Source organism: Amphiura filiformis, chromosome 13 (assembly GCF_039555335.1).
Source record: "Amphiura filiformis chromosome 13, Afil_fr2py, whole genome shotgun sequence".
Lineage (NCBI taxonomy): Eukaryota > Metazoa > Echinodermata > Ophiuroidea > Amphilepidida > Amphiuridae > Amphiura > Amphiura filiformis.
In genome coordinates, this window is record NC_092640.1 from 5,021,887 (window position 1) to 5,040,703 (window position 18,817).

The window sequence follows — 18,817 nt, forward strand, 5'->3', positions numbered from 1 at the left end:
GTCTAGTATTTACATAAGTGGCCCCACCTCAAATGAGCCCAGAAGTCGGCAAATGTGATTTTGAGCTACATTGTACAGAGTTGGTTGAAGTGTCATTTTCAAGCTTCAGGTATGATCTTTCCAAATCTGTATAAATCTCAACTTTACGAAGGGCCGACTTGTCATGGATGTGTATACATGTTATGTGTTTTGTCTGATAGATTAATTGTTTGATTTTTATTTTTCAGAAGAAGAAATCAAAGAAGAAGAAAAGGGAGAGGGTATGTATAAAAGATCCTTTTCCTACAAATTTGAATTGATGACTTTTTATTTGATATTTAGGGCTATGCTTTAGTAAAACTTTTGGGCACAAGTGAAGCATGTTTATGAATAGGATTTATTGTTGTGAAATTTGTACAAAAAGTTTTATAGATGGTCTCTCTCTAAACAGATGTGTGTGAGTAGAAATGATATTTAGTGAAAATGTATGCCTACAAAATATTTAATGTAAACAACAGCTCTATTTGGCATTGAACTCTGGCCTCATGTAATTGGATATTGTGGCTATACTTTGGTCAGCATGTAATCGGCAGGAATTCTTCGGCTTCTACCACTACGCCGAAAAGTAGACCAATCTTAAGAGTGATATAGTTGATCTGCCTGGTCTATATTTTGGGTTTTAAAGAAAGTAGACAAAGCATAGGACTTCAATTAATAATTTGTAATACTTCTGGCGATATGTCACAAGACAATTCTCCAAATAAAATATCTGCATTTAAAAAAAAGGATTAAACCAGCTGTACTTCATTTCATACAGCTAAAAAAAATCCCTAAAATGCAAAATCTTGGTCGATTGGACCTGTAGAACAGTGTTTTTTTTGCCGCCTGATATATTATTTATGATGTACAAGTATTTGCTTGTGTCTAATTTGGTTTTCTTTGTTATCATCCATTGTTGTTATTGTTTTAAGTCTCCTTCTCCATCCTCATCCGACTCCTCATCGTCTTCATCATCTGATAGTGAGTCTGACTCGGAAGAAGAGGTAAGAATATACAACCTCAATTCATAGGTTATTTGTCATTGAACTGACCAAACCCGTAGCCAGGGGTGCAGGGGGTGTTTTGCACCCCCCCACAAAAAAAAATGCTTATCTGAATAAAAAGATCCCAAGTGCTTTTTTCGGTAAAACATTGAAAATCAGCCCTTTTTTGAAGAGAAAGTTTACAAAAGGTCCACTTTTTAGCCCCCTTCTTACACTAAAATAAATCCTGGCTATGGGGAAGAGAAAAACTTATTTCAATGATAAAGGCCTGTGACTTACAAATCCAATGGAATTCTTTGGATATAGTCTCATTGAAGATGACCAGGAAGTACTTTGGAAGATGCATCCCTGCATGGGTCTCTTCATATGTGGGCGTTTCATATACAGACTGCAGATGACAAACTCCAAAGCTTCTTTAACACATTTGTAAAATTTCTAAAATAAGCATGAAAAATGCATTAAAATGAGTACAAACAAATCCAATATTTTTTTGTGGTATTCTTGAGATAGCTCTTGATATTATCTCGAAGTTTTTATGTTGAAGCCTAGATGACCAACAATACAAGGGTTTGGTGCAAGAAAGGGCTTACTGCAATAGCTGCCCTATAGACAATTTGACCATTTCTGCATTCTATATTGTACACATATACACCTGGCAGCTATTGCAGATAGGCTAGAGTGAGAGTCCGAAGTTTTCCATTTTACGGAAAACAGGAAAAAAATCACGGAATCGGAAGGTACAACACGGAAAATGACATTTTTGTATGATGTGACAAAAATTGGTAAAAGATAGAGAAATAAATGTTAAAAACAATCATGAGTTGTGCATGTCAATTTTATGATAAAAATACTGTTTAATAATACTGAAATAAAGGTATAATTACCAAGGCATGAACCCCCTATATCCATCCAAACATTGCAACAGTCGTGGAAATATTCCAATCAGAGCATATATATCGCGATATTGAACACTTTATTGTGACATTAAATCATTTTAAGCTTCATTCATGAAACATGGATTTACAAATTTTACAACACAGATTACAACACGGAAAATGGATTTTAGAAAACGGTAAACTTCAGACTCTAAGATAGGCCTTTCTTGCTCTAAACCCCTGAATAGTATGATTGCTGACATTCATCTGTTTTTGTTTTTTCACTCCACTCACCTCAACACAATGTGGATAAATACTTCCATGTGTGACTTTGGTACCAATGCAATTTACAGAGGAGAGACAGAAAAAGAAAACACAAGAAGAGGAGACGACATCGTTCAAGCAGTAGCGATTCAGAAGACGAGAGAAGATCGGTATGTATTGCACTGGACGGTCTCATATTCTAGCAATATATTGTAACATTTATTTCTCTTGTAATTGTCACTGTCATCAGATAAGTCTTTTAATTTTGAGCTGAACAAATGAGGGCCGGTAAAACAAGGAAAATTTCCATGCCTTTGTTAACAATTCATCTCACTCTGCTGGTTGTGACTGAGTGTGGCTGTCTTGATGTACACCCTGTATGCATTCGACTAATATTTTCGATCATATGAATTAAACTTATCTTATGAAGACATTGATGTCAGATTTTGTCATTAAAAAAAGTTACAGTATTGCTTTAATGATACAGAACTTAAATATAATGTACAAGTCCAAGATTGTACTCACTTAACTCCAGATGTTTGTCCTCCTTGTACTAGCCTATTCCAGTTGAAATCCATACACCCTGTGGAAGACATGACCGTAATCACCCACACAGGGGGTGTGAATTTCAAAATGGGTCTATCTGAATGGATGATTCCATTTGAAATCTACACCCCCTGTGTGGAAGATTTGAGTTATGTTTCCCTTATTAGGGTGTGTATGGATTTCAACTGGAATAGCCCATTATACAGTTGAATCTAAGCTTAACATTGCCAATGAGAGATGAACTTAATTTGCTCTAAATTCTTGATTCATCACTCTGCCAAATTCATAACCATGTATGATGTAAATCTAATTTTATATAAATATGTTTGTGTCTTTTTGTACAGGTGAAAAAGTCGAAGAAGAAGAAGAAAGAAAGGGTATGTTTAAAAGCTGCAGACATGGAAGCGTCTTCTATCTCATTGTGTGGTGATGTTTAGAATGTGACTCAATCTGATCCATTCAGGCCAAAGTTGGACATTTTGAATATTGAGTTATTACCATTACCAACTTGCTCAGTACCTTCAATTCTCTTGAATACTTGGTGGTAAAGTTATGAACCTTTTTGTATCTATTTTCGTATTTTTTTAATATTTTTTTTTCTCCTTACTTTTTGCCTGTATCTCAATTTCATTATTGCCAACTGATTGGATCAGGTCTGGTCACAAATATAAGGAGAAATTATGTTCATTTTAATGAGTTATTCACATGGAGAACTTACCCATATGTGTATTAAATTGGGCTATTACATTTGAAATCTATACACCCTATGGAAGACATGACTTTAATCTTCCACACAGGGAGTATATATTTCAAATTGAGTTGCGTGAATGGGTGACTCCATTTAAATAGAGATTAAGGTCCTATCTTCCATAGGGGGTGTATGGAATTCAACTGGAATAGACCATTTCATATTATACAGCTGTGTATGTTTACACTTACGTACAACTACTGTTGTTTTTTGGCTATTAGTTTAAATCCATACACTCCTGAAAAATGTGACCTTAATCTCCCACATGGGGTGTCGATTTCAAATAGAGTCACCCATTTAGGTAACCAAATTTAAAATTCACACTCCCTGTGTGGAAGATTAAGGTGCAATTCTGGTCACTCATTCTAGACTCTTATTATCCTGCCATTTTGCTGTACATAGCTGTGTTGAGGGATATGACTTTTTAGAGTAGCAAAGAAAGAAGTAGCGATGTTTAAATCATGAAAAAAGTTTTATTTGATCAGTTTCAAGGCAAAGTACATCTCAGTGTTTATAATTATCAAACAATTTCAAATTCTGACAAAAGTGTCTCCCCTTACTCTGCGAAGACTGACAGATGCCAACAACTAATGTTATTTCAGCATTTTATGTAGAAAACTAACAAAATTAAACTTTGATGGAAATTGTTCATTATGGTTGCTTATAATACCAGCCCAAAATGAAAACCGACACATTTTGTGTGTTCAATATACAAAGCTATAATTTGTTTTCATGTCATAGTCTATTATTAATAATGATTTCAAAACACATTGGATTTATATCCATTTTAAAATCATTAATAGACTATGACATAACACAAATTATAACTTTGCATATTGAAGATATTTCTTTTAATCAACCATGAATGATCCTACATGTAGCATTTAGCTCTAGGTCCAGGGACACTCCAAATCTGATTTTTTGTTTTTGTTTTGTTTGTTTTTTCAATTTGTTTTTTTTTTTAATCGGGTATTATAGTCGAGTCCCAACCCCCAATTTTGTTAATTTTTCACCAAAAAGGGGTGTGACTATACTCAAGTCAGTACGGTACTAACCAAATGCTAATGTATCTAATTTGGCTGTTTTTGGTTTCTTTTGTTTTTCTTTTCTTTTCGGCACAATTGTGTTTCCTTTTTCAAGTCTCGTTCTGCATCCTCATCCGCATCCTCCAAATCTTCATCATCCTACAGTGATTCAGATGACGATCAGGTAAGTTGTTCACATTTTATAATATGAAGCATTATAGGTATCGGGGAGATGATGAAACAGGCCAAGTGTCCTGATGAGCATGTTTATAAGACTGGGAAGTGTAGCCGGAGATGGATACATGGCTGGGTCTCAAAACAATGCTTTTTTTTCTCTAATACATAAAAGATTACTTGAGTCATTGGAAAATTTGGTTACAAATTGTTTAGTTTGAAAATACAAGATAGATCAAATAAACGTGGATCTAGAATAAGAGGGGAGGGGATCCAATTTATTACCAGGAAGATGAGACATACAAAATATATAGGAGTGGACATATAAACTAGGTGCAAGAGAGTTGAAATTGTTGTTGGAGAGTGAAACCAGGAGAAAGAAACCAGGACAAAGATGGCAATACTACAATAAAAGATGACCAGGATGATATACAAAATAATGAAATTAAACCAGGTTGATTAAAATGTCAAGACATACAGTAAATATTTACCTAATGTTGCACATGGACTCCTTTTCCTTGGGGTAAATTTCACGAACAAATAGAGACCCCCCTCTGAAAATCCCATCAAGAATTAGGGGTTGTGCCATTTGCTGATGGGATGTTAATGGGAAGGCACTTTTACATGTTATTTCTACCTTAAATTCCAATTACGTCAAGGGAACCTTATGCACTATTAGGGTGAATCTTAACAGTACTTCCTTAAGGGGTTACTACACCCCTGGCCAATTTTGTACCTATTTTTGCCTTTTTCATAAAAATTATAGTGCATTGGTGACAAGTACTGCACTGAAAATTCAGCAACTCAAGGCAAGAAGTTATTGATTTATTGATCAAATATTGGTTTTCCCTCATTTTTGACTGTAACTCCACAACTGTTGTCTGTGCTGAAATAAAATTTCCAGTGCAGTAGTTGTAGTCCTTGCCCCTAGTATTATATACATCTTACATTTGAGAAAAATGCAAAAATAGGCACAAAATTTGGCAGGGGTGTAGTACCCCCTTAACCATTGAACCAATTCATGCTAATCTGTGATGTGCTTTCTTATATAAATATCTACTTGAAAGTAGTCCTTGAGATATTTTCCATCAATAAATTGACTGAATTTTATCATATAATGGCATCTTGACAGGTACGGTTTTGATTGAGCTTTTCCAGTTGAAATTCATACAACCCCCTATGTAAGACATGACCTTAATCTCCCACACCAGGGTGTAGATTCCAAATGGAGTCACTCAATTCACACTCCCTGTCTGGAAAATTAAGATCATGTCTTACATGGAGCATGATTTTCAAATTTGTGTTTGCAATAAGCAGCAAGTTCTAACATTGGTTTTATCTTTGTTTAAACCCTTTACACCCTGCACATGGGTCCTCCAAACCAAACTTCTTTCCTTTATTCAGAGGGGAGACAAAAGGAAACAGAGGAAACATAAGAGGCATCATAGGTCAAGGTCATGGAGCTCAGATGATTTGGACAATCATAGAGACAGAGCATCGGTAAGTGTAAAGGCCAATTGAAAAATGGTTGGCTGTCTACTTTTCTGGAGTAGGAGTAGGCAGATTAGTATTATTTTATTTTTAAAAATGTAGTCAAAAACTGCATAATGATGTTAGTAGTGAAGCCTAATAAGATGTAAATGGTGCTATTTCACTATTCTATCCCTGCTGGGTTTTTTTGTCAGTATTCGATGTTAGTGCGGGTGGTGAAGGACTATCAAACAAACTTTTTTTGCCGAATGAACAGAGTTGCAACTTTTCATAGAATCTCTAATTTAAAAGGAAGCAAGGATTTAGCTAATTTAAGGAATCTTGTATCAGAAATTGCACTGAAAGAGGTAAAATAAATCATGTTTCAGGATGCAGATTTCAGAAGTAGACAAGATATAAGTAAATCTTTCTCCTTGAATAACTAAAACGGAGTAATCAGTTGTTAACTGATTGACCATAAGGTTGTAAATATATTGGTCAACAGTAACCAGCACTCAACCTGCAGAACTCACATGAGTTTCGAGGTTATTGCCAACCGGCACAGGGAGAACTCAACTTTCTATTTGGTATGGGCGTGTAAGAAGTCTTGCAAACTGAACTGAAACTACCTTAAGTCTTTGGATATTCAGTATTTTCTTTTCAACCAGGGTTCTTCAGAACTTAACTATGCTGCTACTGTGATCTTTTGAACTGCCAGAGAGGCACAAAATGAGGATCTTAGCCACCGCAGATACCCACCCATACCACTTTGTAAAATCAGTACCCCCATGGGTCATTATGAAATAATTGTTGTAAGCCAACTGAGCGTATTATGATACAAATCTATTGGCAGGCTGATTGACAACTGGCAATTGGCTATTCCAGTTGAAATCCATACACCCCCTATGCAAGACACAACCTTAATCTTCCACACAGAAAGTGTGTAAATGGGGTTACTGAATGGTTGACTCCATATGAAATCTACACCCCCTCTGTGGGTGATTAAGGTCATGTCTTCCATATGGGGTGTATGTATTTCAAGTGGAATAGCCCAATTTTTATGCTTTGTGTGCTTTCAGACATCATCAGGGAAGAGGAAACACAAGTCCAAGAAGAAAAGCAGCAAATCAAAGAAACGTAGCAGACGACAAAATGGCAGCAGAGATTCTGATTGATGTCTTAATATTTTAACATGAACATGTGTGACCTGCTCCCTCAAAAAATGAGCATACAGTCGTAAGGGCACTTAAGAAGATCTATACAGTCCTTTAAACATGGTAAACAAGAAATAATCAGTTTTTGTTGACCAAAACAAGATCCAATCGTAGCATTTGGTACACTTTTAAAGCTTATAAAACAGTAAGGAATTCATGTCTGGAATATCTCAGAAATTTTTCTTGTCAACTTGGTGCTCATTTTGTGAAAGCAGGTCCTATATATGTGATGCGATCAAGCAAAATCAGTCGGAACTCGGGAATATTGATTTTGAGATATAGCCAGCCAAAGGAAATATTTCCTTTTGTTTCCTCTTGTTTTGGAAACTCTTTAATTGCTCAAATCTTTGGAACTGGTTGTTCAATTTCAATAGGGTTTTCTGCAAAATGCAGCTTTGGAAATGTTTTTTAATATCCTATAAGAAACTGAAAAGTTAATATTTCCGAGTTCTGACTGATTTTGCTTGATCGCATCACATATGGTGATGTACATAGATAAACCCCTTTTTAAGGTACTTTGATCAGGGTTTGAGTGTTCATTCACAGGTGTATACTGCATGGAGAATGCAGGCTGTGAGCATCGGATAGATTTCACATTTGGAAAGTTTATCTTACAGAGGGTGTTACTGAAAGAACTACTATCAGAAAATTTCATTTTTGGGTATTTTATTAGAGAGGAATAGGAGGATCTGAACTCTATAACCTTGTGTGTAACCCTACTGAAAATCAACCATTTATTGGATTGTCATGGTTGGGCACAAAAATTCAACTTTTACTCTCTGTGAGTCAGTGACATAAGTGTACATTTCACTGGGTGCAGCTTCAAATTGTGAGCTTTTGCTCAAAGCCATGGTGTACACATGCAAAACGCCTGCCTCCACATGTTGATGTCACCGACTTGGCGTCACTGAGAGGATTTTACGATGGCAAGTTTTCACCAATGTCATTAGTTATACATGCTGCATCACAACCCCTTTGGAAGATATTTTTAGACACAAATGTATACAATTTTGAGGTATAGTGTGTAGATTCAATTTTGAATGGCAGCTATCTAAACATGTACATTTAGCCATATCAGTAGAGGTGAGAATCATGTTGTGTAATCCCTCAAGCACATAAATAACCCACTGGCAGCATTGACAAATTGCAGTGGCAGGGAAGCATTAAAATTTAGGGGGGTCAGGGGACAAAAATATTTTGGTCCTGTTTTACAGAGACTTGTTTTTTGGTGCAAAAAATTTCAATTTCAGACTATTTTGGCACAAATTAAGGTGTATTCTGCTATTTGATGGGCCAATGTGCACAAAGTCGAAGCATGCAAAATTTTGCAATTGTACCCTATTTGGGCCCATGGTGTTGCTTTAAATTTGTCAGCATTGTTAGTTTAAGTATATTTAATTACCATTGTTAACACAGCAGCTGAAAGGAGTATCCCAGCAAGCATTGCAGTATAGCTGCATGCTCCATAGCAAATTTATACAAAATATAAACAAGAGCCGCTTAGATATTGAGAGCTATGGATAGTTTCACAATACTTTAGGGGTCATATTTTTGCAAACAAAAGCCTTAACCTCCCCTGATTTAAGCCAGTTATCAAAAGTTGAAGTGGGGGATTTTGTGTACATTTCCTATGGCACATACAGTTCTATTATGGTACCGCAAAGCATAATGGGATACTCCCTTCAGCTGCTGTGCATTGTTAACAGTATTTTTGCACATGTAATAAAGAGAGCACATCAAATGGTAATGGACATTTCCAGTTGATATCAATACACCCTATGGAAGACATGGGAGTGTAGACTTCAAATGTGACTGGACACTACGAATCAGCCGTAAACTTGGCCCCCGGTCAATTTTGTTTTATTTTGTGTTTAGAAAATATATATCATAAGCTTTAAAATAGTATATCATTTGACTTCAAACGATATCCAGAAGCAGGGTTATGGTTTGTTGAACTCTGCTCCTTCAACAAAATGGTACCCTTTTCGGTTCTATATGTGTCTCTTTTTCCACTTTGCTGGTAATAAAGTCATAATTGGCGGTCATTTCAAATCATCCCCGAGTCAACAAGGTACAGGAATGTCCTCTCATTGTTAATTGCTGGTTATACATACCCAGCCAAAATACAATGCCATTGTAACGCACAAGATTTAGCGAAAGGAAACAAAGACTAGAGCTATTTAATGATTTTATATGTAGAAGATTATTATCCTCTTCAGCAATAGGATTATTGATTGGTTTAAACGCTATCAAATGAGAAACATGTCACTTCTAATTTAGACACCTATGAATACGACTTGCGGCACATTTTGCACTGTATCTCAGAATACAATTTGCTGAGTTGACGGCTCATTCGTAGTGTCCACTCACAAATGGAGTCACCCATCCAGGTAACCACTTTTGAAATTCACACTCCCTGTGAAAGACATGACCCTTTTTGTGTACAAGAGATTAAGGTCATGTCTTCCATAGGGTGTGTATGGATTTCAACTGGAATAGCCTATTATCAATTATTTTTTGGGTGTGGTGGGCTAACAAGTGGACCTTTTGTGAAAAAAGGTCAGATTTCAATGTTTATTGCTGAAAAAGTGGCTCGTTTGTGAATTTTTCCTTCAAAGAGCTGATTTTTCAATGTTTTTACAAGAAAAAAGTGGACCCTTTTGGCGTTTTTTTAAAGTGGGGGTGTGTTACCTCCCCTCCCGTGCCTATTGGCTCAGTCATTATCTCTTCATTTGACCTGCAATAGCTGCCAGATGTCATATACTTAGTTGTGTACAATATAGAAAGCAGAAAATATAAAATTTCCATAGGGCAGCTATTGCAGATAGGGACCTTCTTCCACTATACCCTTGGCATATCTAAATATCCTCTCATTCAAATAGTGTATTAAGTGAAGTGCCAGTAGGCAGGGCTGTCAACTTTTCGGAATTGCTTGGCGTGAGATATTGTCAAATGGGCATACATGGGACAGAAATGAAGAGCTTATTTCCAATTAAGTCCACAACCACATGTTTCTCATTTACTTGTGTGATACAATCACAATTTTTAATTTTAAAAAAGTTTGAAAGTAGCAACAATGAGTTGTACCATCAACAAGCCATTATTTACCACAACAATGCTGTGCGTCCATCCACTGTTTGCTTAGTAATGGTCCATCCAACTGAAATTATAATACCTATAGCATCACAACCCATAGCAATATTGCACAAGTAAATCAGACATGTGTGTGTGGACTTAACATGGTTTAAAAATAAGCTCTTCAAATATTGTTAGCCAACTATAAATGTTAATTTAAATTGTTGATCCACAATGTTCTTCACCAGGGCACTCAAGCATCTAGGATCTAAAATGTGTGTGGGGGTGTGTGTGTGTGGAGGGGTGTTACGGACAAAAAGAATTGTCCACAAACAATATTTTGACGATGCGTGAGATTTTAATACCTTTACTTTAGGAAAGTGCCCCATTGTGTGAAATTCACACCAAATGTGTGAGAATTGACAGCCCTGTAGTAGCTCATTATTAATGCAATACAAATGGTTATTTAAATGTTTTGTTAGACAGCTCAAGTAACTCCATAGGTGGACTGGCCACTGTCGCAATCCGTGCCGTGCCTGTTCAGCTTGGTTTTGGGCCCTTTCAGGGGATGGCACCAGGGCTGCAGTATAGAAGGGCACAAACTGATCCTATAGAATTTGGTTCTCCACAGCCTTTTAAAAAAGTCAGTCTACCTAGGAGTACCTTGTGCAGTGTCTGAATTTGACTATAGATCTTTTAGTTGCATTGTAGTTTTAACTGAATTCTGAGTAAGTTACAATAATATTTTTGATTTTTAACATTACAAAATGGTTTTCCATTCATACAAAAAGTTAAGGTTCACACTAATAAATTTGCCTCTTTATTGTGCAGTTTGTTCAGCTTAAAAATTATGAACGTTGTGTAAATTTTGAAATTCAATCTGTAATTATGTTTGCTGTAAATTAATTGTATCCTTGAGAATTTGAGATTGAATAAATTGTTTGTTAAAATATAATCATTTGATTTCGCAATAAGATTTCTTCCAGTCTTTTGAGTACAACATACCCCTTATGGAAGACATGACCTTAATCTCCCACATTTCAAATGGAATCACCCATTCATGTAACCTCATTTGAATTTTACACTCCCTGTGTAGGAGATTAAGGTCATGTCTTCCAAAGGGGTGTATGGATTTCAACTGGAATAGCCCATTGAAGAAATAAAGCACCAGTTTCCTACTTGTGGAATATCATCAGAAAGCATCAATGGCATTATACAGCATTGGCCATCTTCAGAGCGATGCTTTTTGATCCAACTTAAGTACCCCAATAGAAGTGGATCGTATACACGACCAAGACATACTAAGTATACCAATAGAAGTGGATCGTATACACGACCAAGACATACTCCCCCACCCATGGTGCCCAGCACTCTCCTCCCCATCCAGACTGCCTCTCCGACACGGCAGGCCCCCGAACCACATTCATTCTCTCTTGGTCATGTATACGATCCACTTCTGGGCGCTGGTGCGCCCTCTATTGGTGTACAGAAGTTGGATAAAAAAACATCACTCTGAAGATGGCCATCGCCCAAGATGGTCGAAACTGTCGGGTCTCTGAAATATAATTGGTTTTGACAAGATTGAATGCATATTTTGAGTTTCTACAATTTGTAGAAACTCAAAATATGCATTTGTAACAAACATAATCAACTTCTTCAAGAATTCCTAACTCAGTGTTTGGGAGATTAAGATCATGTCTTCTTCCATAGGGGTGTATGGATTTGAACCAGAATAGCCCATTTTGGTGTTATAGTATTGTGGGCTGTCAGACAGCAAGTCAACAACTGCACACATGGCATTACAATGAACTCTCATCAGAGAGAGCTCAAAAACTACAGCATCAATGTTCCCATAGAATCTAACTAATTGAACGATGTGGGAGAAAAAGTGCAACAAAGACTCACAATATGTATAGTATGGGAGTATCTATATGTTTATTACAAGAAAAAAGCAAATATACAAAAATATTTCATGTATAAAAGTTATGGTTTCTAACAAAATACAAACATCCTTATTTTGTTCTACAAGTTTCATTAAATTTGTTCTTGGATTTGCACTACAATATATTTTGGCATATTCTGGAAGAGCAAGGTCAATTTAATGCTGGAAATAGAATAAGGCCTAAAAAAATAGTTTGATTGGCGTAACCCGACCGACCCTAAAAATAGGCCCGACCCCAGACTTATTTCTTACGCCAATCAAACTATTTTTTTTTAGAACTAATGCGTCTACTGCTGCCTACTGTCATAGGGACAATAGTGTTAAAACCAATGAGATAGATTCAAAGAGTACCGACTCTGCCATGTTTGCGAGTCACTCATGTACGCAACTTAATGTACCTCCGGGTAATTCCGCTCGCCAAACTTCAATTCAAAGTGTGTGTCTGTTTGCCTTCTGTGTGTAGTACCCGCTATTAAAAGTGCTGTGTATGCACACCTTTGTAGCTTGCAAGCTTAAAGTCGCAAATTGTTCAATTGCAGGATCTTGAGAATGAATGCCAGAGGTGCATAAGTGATCTCCATGAGCGACAAGCTAAAATGGCGGATTTGCCATAACGTTACGTATGGTGCAATTTAGAGTCTGTTTTGAGTCGGTAACCTTCAAGTATAACATCTTTGGGTGAGACAAATTAAAGTACTAGCTGCACAATGCAACCAAGTGGGTATATCGAAGTCTGCATCACATACTATCAGGGTCTTAGCTAGCCACCCGTCTGGCCGTCATTTTAGACGGCCAGTTTGCTCCTGGGACGGGCAAAATTAATGCCTTTGACCATTGTTGACAGATGCTATATTATAAATTGTATGTTTTGAGAAGCTAATTGCCCTTTTAGTAGACCCAATTTGTAGAACAAGGACATATCAGCACATATTTGAACTCTTTGAACCCCCAATGGGCTATAGATGTCTGGTAAATGTTTTAAAGGTCAAATTAGGACAGGCAATTTTATTCAAATGACGGCCAACCCTCAATTTCTAGCTAAGACCCTGCATACTATCGTATCTCAAAAGGCTGCCTTGAGTGATTTTTTATTATCATTGTTGTATTTCATAGTGTTATTTTATATTTCAGCATAAAATAAATTTTACAATGTATCTCATCACAATTAGAAGACAATAGTAAAAAAGAATCATAAAAGGCAGCCTTTTGAGATACGAAAGTAAGTGAAGCAGGCGACGACATGTGCTAAAGGTAATACTAGCTGTGTACTACTTTGTTGTTGTTGGAAAACTTGGACTGTACTAGAATATTTTACATGACATCAGCATCTTCATCTATAAACAATTGTTTTGCACATGCAGGCATGAAAACTGGTTTAAAAAAACACTGAAAACCATGTTTTTACCATTTTCTCTAAATTTGATTTTAAAGAAGTAGGCTGAAAAACACTGAAAACAATAACAAAAAATGCTGAAATCAGCTAAAATGCTGAAAATTTTCATGCCTGCACATGTTTTGGTACCGTCAGTAGGGAGTGGATTCATGACTGAAGGCATGGTACATGTAGGTGGGGCTTATACCTCTGCTATCATGCATGGTAACTGTGCAACTGATTCTATGTCCTGTTGTTCATTTTTTTTTTAACTTCTTCAAAAATAATGTGGATTGTTCCTATACTATACTATGCATTATAAATTTCTGAATTTTAGAAATCACTTTTCACCACAAATGTACTATCAGTTCCAGGAGCAGAATGCAGAGGTTTAGTTCTAATCCATCAATCAGACAAGTCCCACCTCAGATGGCAGTGGTTTGTGTGTCAATGCTTCTTCTAATAGTTCTGATAACATTCGCTGGATTCCCTCTCCTGTGTAAGCAGAAGTCTCATAGTATCTGGAAGGGAAAAGAGGATAGAAAATCTTCTAATCAATATAGTGTGAGCTGGAACAGAAAGTGTTTGAATTACCTCAAACAATGTTCATCATCAATAATAAAACAAATTAATTGGTGGCATGTTTTGGGGATCCCCAGCCAGAGCATAGGTTAGAACAGTAAGAAAAATGAAAGGTGCCTGGATTGGAACAGGGGTCTTGAGATCATATATTTGAATTCCTTCCAATCTGAGGTCTGAGACCCAGACACATCAGGAGTGAATTGGGGCATGCTTTGGAATCTCCAGCCAGGTTTTGAGGGACTGTGCAGCCCTTGCAGTCAAGTGGCGTCCGACCATAACCTAGCCTTAAACATCAAATTTGCTGCAAAGATTGTAATGCAAATTGGCAAAAACTTACTTGACCTTTTTACTAGCTGCCCATCTCAGCCCATCATCAGGAGAAACAATCCGTTTAGCCTTCAAGTCAATCTGTGATTACAAGCACACATAAAATAAGATTAGCTGGATGACTCGGCAGCACAAAGATGTATGTCCATGCTGTATGTATAATATATACATGAATTTGACATTGCACCGTGCATGTCCTGTATTACAGGTGTGCATTAGTGCATGGAAGAATATCACAGACAATATTATACATATGATACAGCAAGTAATGGACATAAGTCTTTGTGCTGCTGGCCAATGTCACCCTCATAACAGAATTGCCTAAGTCATTCTTACACGTTTCTCATTTGCAATTTTGATTTTCTGAGTAATAAACCCATAATTAATCAAATTTCCAGCCGCATTCTTCATTAACTTGTGGAATACATCTCTTATGTTATACTTCATTGTATTAAGAAACCCATCCAAGGTGAACAATATATTGGTTTATTACTCAACAGGGTCAAAATTGCAAACAAGCAACATGGAAAAATTACTTGGTTCTATTTTCCAACATTTTTAGTGATGATAATTTTGCTATAAAACATCAGAAATCACATTTGTTTTCTCATGTATGAAATAGGTTTATGCATATTATTTGTTGCTCGAGAAATTGTACTTAAATAGCTTTAAATAATGCACTTGTACTGAGATATCGAGCCCCAAAGGGGGGTGGGGGAGTGCATTAGACGCATCAACATCTCGATATGTGTGTATTTTGTACAATTTTATTCCCAACAAGTGATACATATTTATTGACCTATAAATATCTACCTAGCAGATGGTATAGAGCAATTGGACCCAGGTTATTAGCACTCACTTTATTAGCTACCACAGCAATGACAGCATTATTGCCTCCACACCGTGCTGCTTCTCTGATCCAGTATTCTAATCTCTCAAAGGAATGCTTGTTTGTTACATCGTAAACTAGCAGACATACGTGACTGTCCTGGTATAACTCATTACGCACTTCAAGATATTCCGTGTGACCGGACATATCCCACAGATGTACTCGCACTAGATACACAAGAAGGGCAAAAACAATCAAACAAGTATTAACTCATTTTGGAGTTGCAGACTCTTTCAAAAGGGGTTGTGGGACTTGCCAGAAACTGATACGTATCGGCAAGTAACAGCATTTGTGAGTCACGCCATATTATGAAATGTAAGTAACAGAGAAAAATGTTTGGGAAACCCTGCATTAATGAAAGTGAAATATGAGTTTTTGTTTTATGAACATTTGACATTTGATTAAGAGGCATTCAAGTACACAGGGATCACAGGTTAAAATCCTATCATCAACCATTTCCTTTGTAAAAGATTACTTGTCCAGTTTCTATCACAACTCTAAAGCAAGAATTACTGACCTACAATAAGAAAAATGATCATAAAAAGAAAAGCATGTAGTTTAAATAGGGAGTGGGCATACAACAAAATGATTGGCATACATTTTGTACCAACAAACTTTGATGTTTATTGAAAAGCCTGCTTCTTCTAAATGCAACACTGGATACTCTGGAAATGTCCAGAATTTGTAGTTTATTGTTTTACAATTAGTTTACAAATTATTAGGATTGTATGTTGAATTTAATCACAAATCATTATTTGATTGCAAATTCAAAATCAAATTAAATTATTGTACTTACAGTCCATAGTGTCCTTAATTGTGTGTATTTTGAAGCCATAGTCAACTCCTACTGTAGGCTGATAACCAGAAACAAACTGAACAACAACAAGAAATGTCCTTTAAAATATAGACCTACATGTATACTTTAACTTAGCAATGATTTGAGAATACCTGTAAGCTCCCACCCTTGATGCTGTCAGATATAAAGTTTAATCTTGTTATTGGTTATTGAAAACCAATCAACTCACTGGAAAACTGTGAATATATATAATTATTGGGTTAGTACAATGTTTTTCCATTTTCTTTTAAAATTTTCCTCAAAAACTGTAGCAACTGTGAGTACAAGCTCAACTGCTATATTGCACTATCTCAGAGGTGCATCAGGCTCAGCCAAGCACATATTGCCTGCCATTTCTGAAGTTGAGTGCCACACCCCAAGTGTATAAGAAAGGGGGTCATTGGGTAGCCGATCCTAAATAAAGAGGGTCATTGGGTATGACCTTTAGAACAAGGGGGAGGGGGTCATTTGTTATATTTGACTGCAAAAACAGGGGGCCTATTGACAGGCACACACCCATCACTTTTAAAGTTGAGTCCCCCAGAGTGTATCAAAAATAGGGGATCATTGGGGTCATGATCTGGTATTTTCAACTTCATAAAAGGGGGCCTATTGACAGGCACATACCCACCGCTTCTAAAGTTGAGCCCCCTCCCACCCTGATCAAGTAAAGATAAATAATAAATAAGACTATTAAGGTCAAAACATCTACATGTACCAAAAAATGTAAACTTTCAACAGCAAGTTTCAAATAACAATTAAAACTTCTTAATGATATATTTTCAAATTAATATGCGAGCTGTTTATTTTATGCTTACCTTATCTTCACAGAAGTTCTTGATAATACAAGTTTTGCCAGCTCCTGTGTTGCCGATAGCAACTACTTTCATCCAAATCAGATTAGATAGAGTGTCTTGTATACACACAGGAAGATGGCCTGGTTCTCTGTCCATTGTGGTATATACATGACTTAATAGCTGAGTTGGTGATGAGCCAATGTGAGTAGCAGTCTGTATAAGTATATATGAAAAGAGATAATGTCAAGATTGAGTGCAAGTGCTAAAATTCAAACTTATTTTCATTTGACACACACTCACTCACCCCCACGCCCACCTACCCACCCGCTTAAGAATTTTGGATCATTTAATATCTTTTCTTTTTCCAGAAAGGGCGAGATGGAAAAGCAATTAGGGGCTGTGCAATAATTATGAGCCCTGGGTAAAATGGGGATAAGAAATTTTTATGCGAAGCGAAGGGGGGAGCAATTTTGGCCAGCTGGGGAAGCAATTTTGGCCAGCTGAGAGAGGAGGCAAGCGATTTTTGGCACACATTCATGGGGCGCCTTTTAAATAAAACGCTCTAAAAAGGTTTAGGAAAACAGTACGGAAACGCTTTAATATGCAAATTTTCCTGCTCGCAACATAAGACCATTTAAGGATTTTAAATTGGCATCCCAAAAATTTGGCATGTGTAAAGGAGGGGGGGGGGCAAAGATTTTTGGTGGGCCGAGGGGGGCAATTTTTGGCTGACTGAGAGGGGGGAAGCTATTTTTGCAAGCCATTTGGGGGGCTCATAATTATTGCACAGCCCTTTCTTTAGCCTAGCCAGGCGCTGCGCAGCTGAGCTGAGCTGTCACCGTGTCGGCCGGGAGATACGATCGGCGAGGGTTCAAGCCTTGGGCTTGCCTTAGGTGAAAATTCTCTTCCCTCCCAAAAAGTTCCTATATGGTCAGAAATCCTATCTGGTGTTTTTTCTCCTGGTGGTATTAGTAAAGTCCACTTTTTTCTTTCATAAACTATCTAGTACTAGCATGCTGGTATGATGTACACGATCATGTCAGAAATTAATATTTTGTTCTGGGTCTGATTATTCGGACTAGGTATGATGCTGGTAAAATGAAAATCTACACCTATAAAATTACGACGCCAAAATACCCACATGATATCACTTACAACATAATAATTTACACAGTTGAGGCTTGAAGTTTTGAAGTACCTAATCTTCTATCTCGGATGCTAGTATGCTACTGTTTTGGCTCAATTTTCGTGAATGAATGCAAAAATCGACAACCACTTAGCCCGGCCACTTAGTACATCAGTGTACATGTTGTTTACACCAGCAACCAAATGTAGTTTTATTCACTAGAATTGAGGGGTGACCTTATAAGCTGCCCCACAAACTCTACTCTTTTACTGTTCACATTAAAAACAAAATTGTTTTGAATAATAACAATTTATAAAACTTCATAGTTTATATCAAAGAAAAAAGTAATTTATACTTTCATGCTTTATAGAAGTTTTATAGTGGCATGTTATTTTGGAATTTATATTTGTCCACCCTATAAAATGATGGAGCAGTCCATCAGGAATAGAGTAACCCGGAAGTGGTTTGCCGGGATTTCCCCATCACCAGAATCAGGTTTGGGTCAAGTACACGTCGAGTTCCGCTCTTTTGTTT

The 18,817-nt window shown here is 36.8% G+C and overlaps 2 protein-coding genes across 2 annotated transcripts in view; one reads left to right on the forward strand and one right to left on the reverse strand.

Moving 5' to 3' along the window:
* The window catches only part of LOC140167917 (uncharacterized), a 48,128-nt gene extending 36,766 nt beyond the window's left edge, over window positions 1-11,362 (forward strand). The window contains exons 5-11 of the mRNA XM_072191208.1: window positions 228-260; window positions 951-1,022; window positions 2,251-2,331; window positions 3,052-3,084; window positions 4,596-4,664; window positions 6,059-6,154; window positions 7,204-11,362. Of these exons, the coding sequence (XP_072047309.1) occupies window positions 228-260; window positions 951-1,022; window positions 2,251-2,331; window positions 3,052-3,084; window positions 4,596-4,664; window positions 6,059-6,154; window positions 7,204-7,299 (480 nt within the window). The 3' untranslated portion in view covers window positions 7,300-11,362. The remainder of the gene's footprint in view (window positions 1-227; window positions 261-950; window positions 1,023-2,250; window positions 2,332-3,051; window positions 3,085-4,595; window positions 4,665-6,058; window positions 6,155-7,203) is intronic.
* Window positions 11,363-12,338: 976 nt separating this feature from the next.
* Window positions 12,339-18,453, reverse strand: LOC140167915 (dnaJ homolog subfamily C member 27-B-like). The gene is made up of 6 exons (XM_072191206.1): window positions 18,313-18,453; window positions 17,179-17,370; window positions 16,322-16,397; window positions 15,496-15,692; window positions 14,647-14,717; window positions 12,339-14,248 (listed from the first exon to the last, which is right to left on the reverse strand). The coding sequence occupies exons 2-6, from the start codon at window positions 17,311-17,313 to the stop codon at window positions 14,137-14,139; spliced, it is 591 nt and encodes a 196-aa protein (XP_072047307.1). The 5' UTR covers window positions 17,314-17,370; window positions 18,313-18,453; the 3' UTR covers window positions 12,339-14,136.
* Window positions 18,454-18,817: the final 364 nt, after the last annotated feature.

Excerpts from the sequence above, each read along its gene's own strand:
- LOC140167915 (XM_072191206.1), bottom strand. The coding sequence starts at position 17,313 with ATGGACAGAGAACCAGGCCATCTTCCTGTGTGTATACAAGACACTCTA. Across the intron at positions 15,693-16,321 it reads AATTAAGGACACTATGGACT|TGCGAGTACATCTGTGGGAT; the intron begins GTAAGTACAATA and ends TTGTGTATCTAG. Across the intron at positions 14,249-14,646 it reads GCAGCTAGTAAAAAGGTCAA|ATACTATGAGACTTCTGCTT; the intron begins GTAAGTTTTTGC and ends TTTCCCTTCCAG.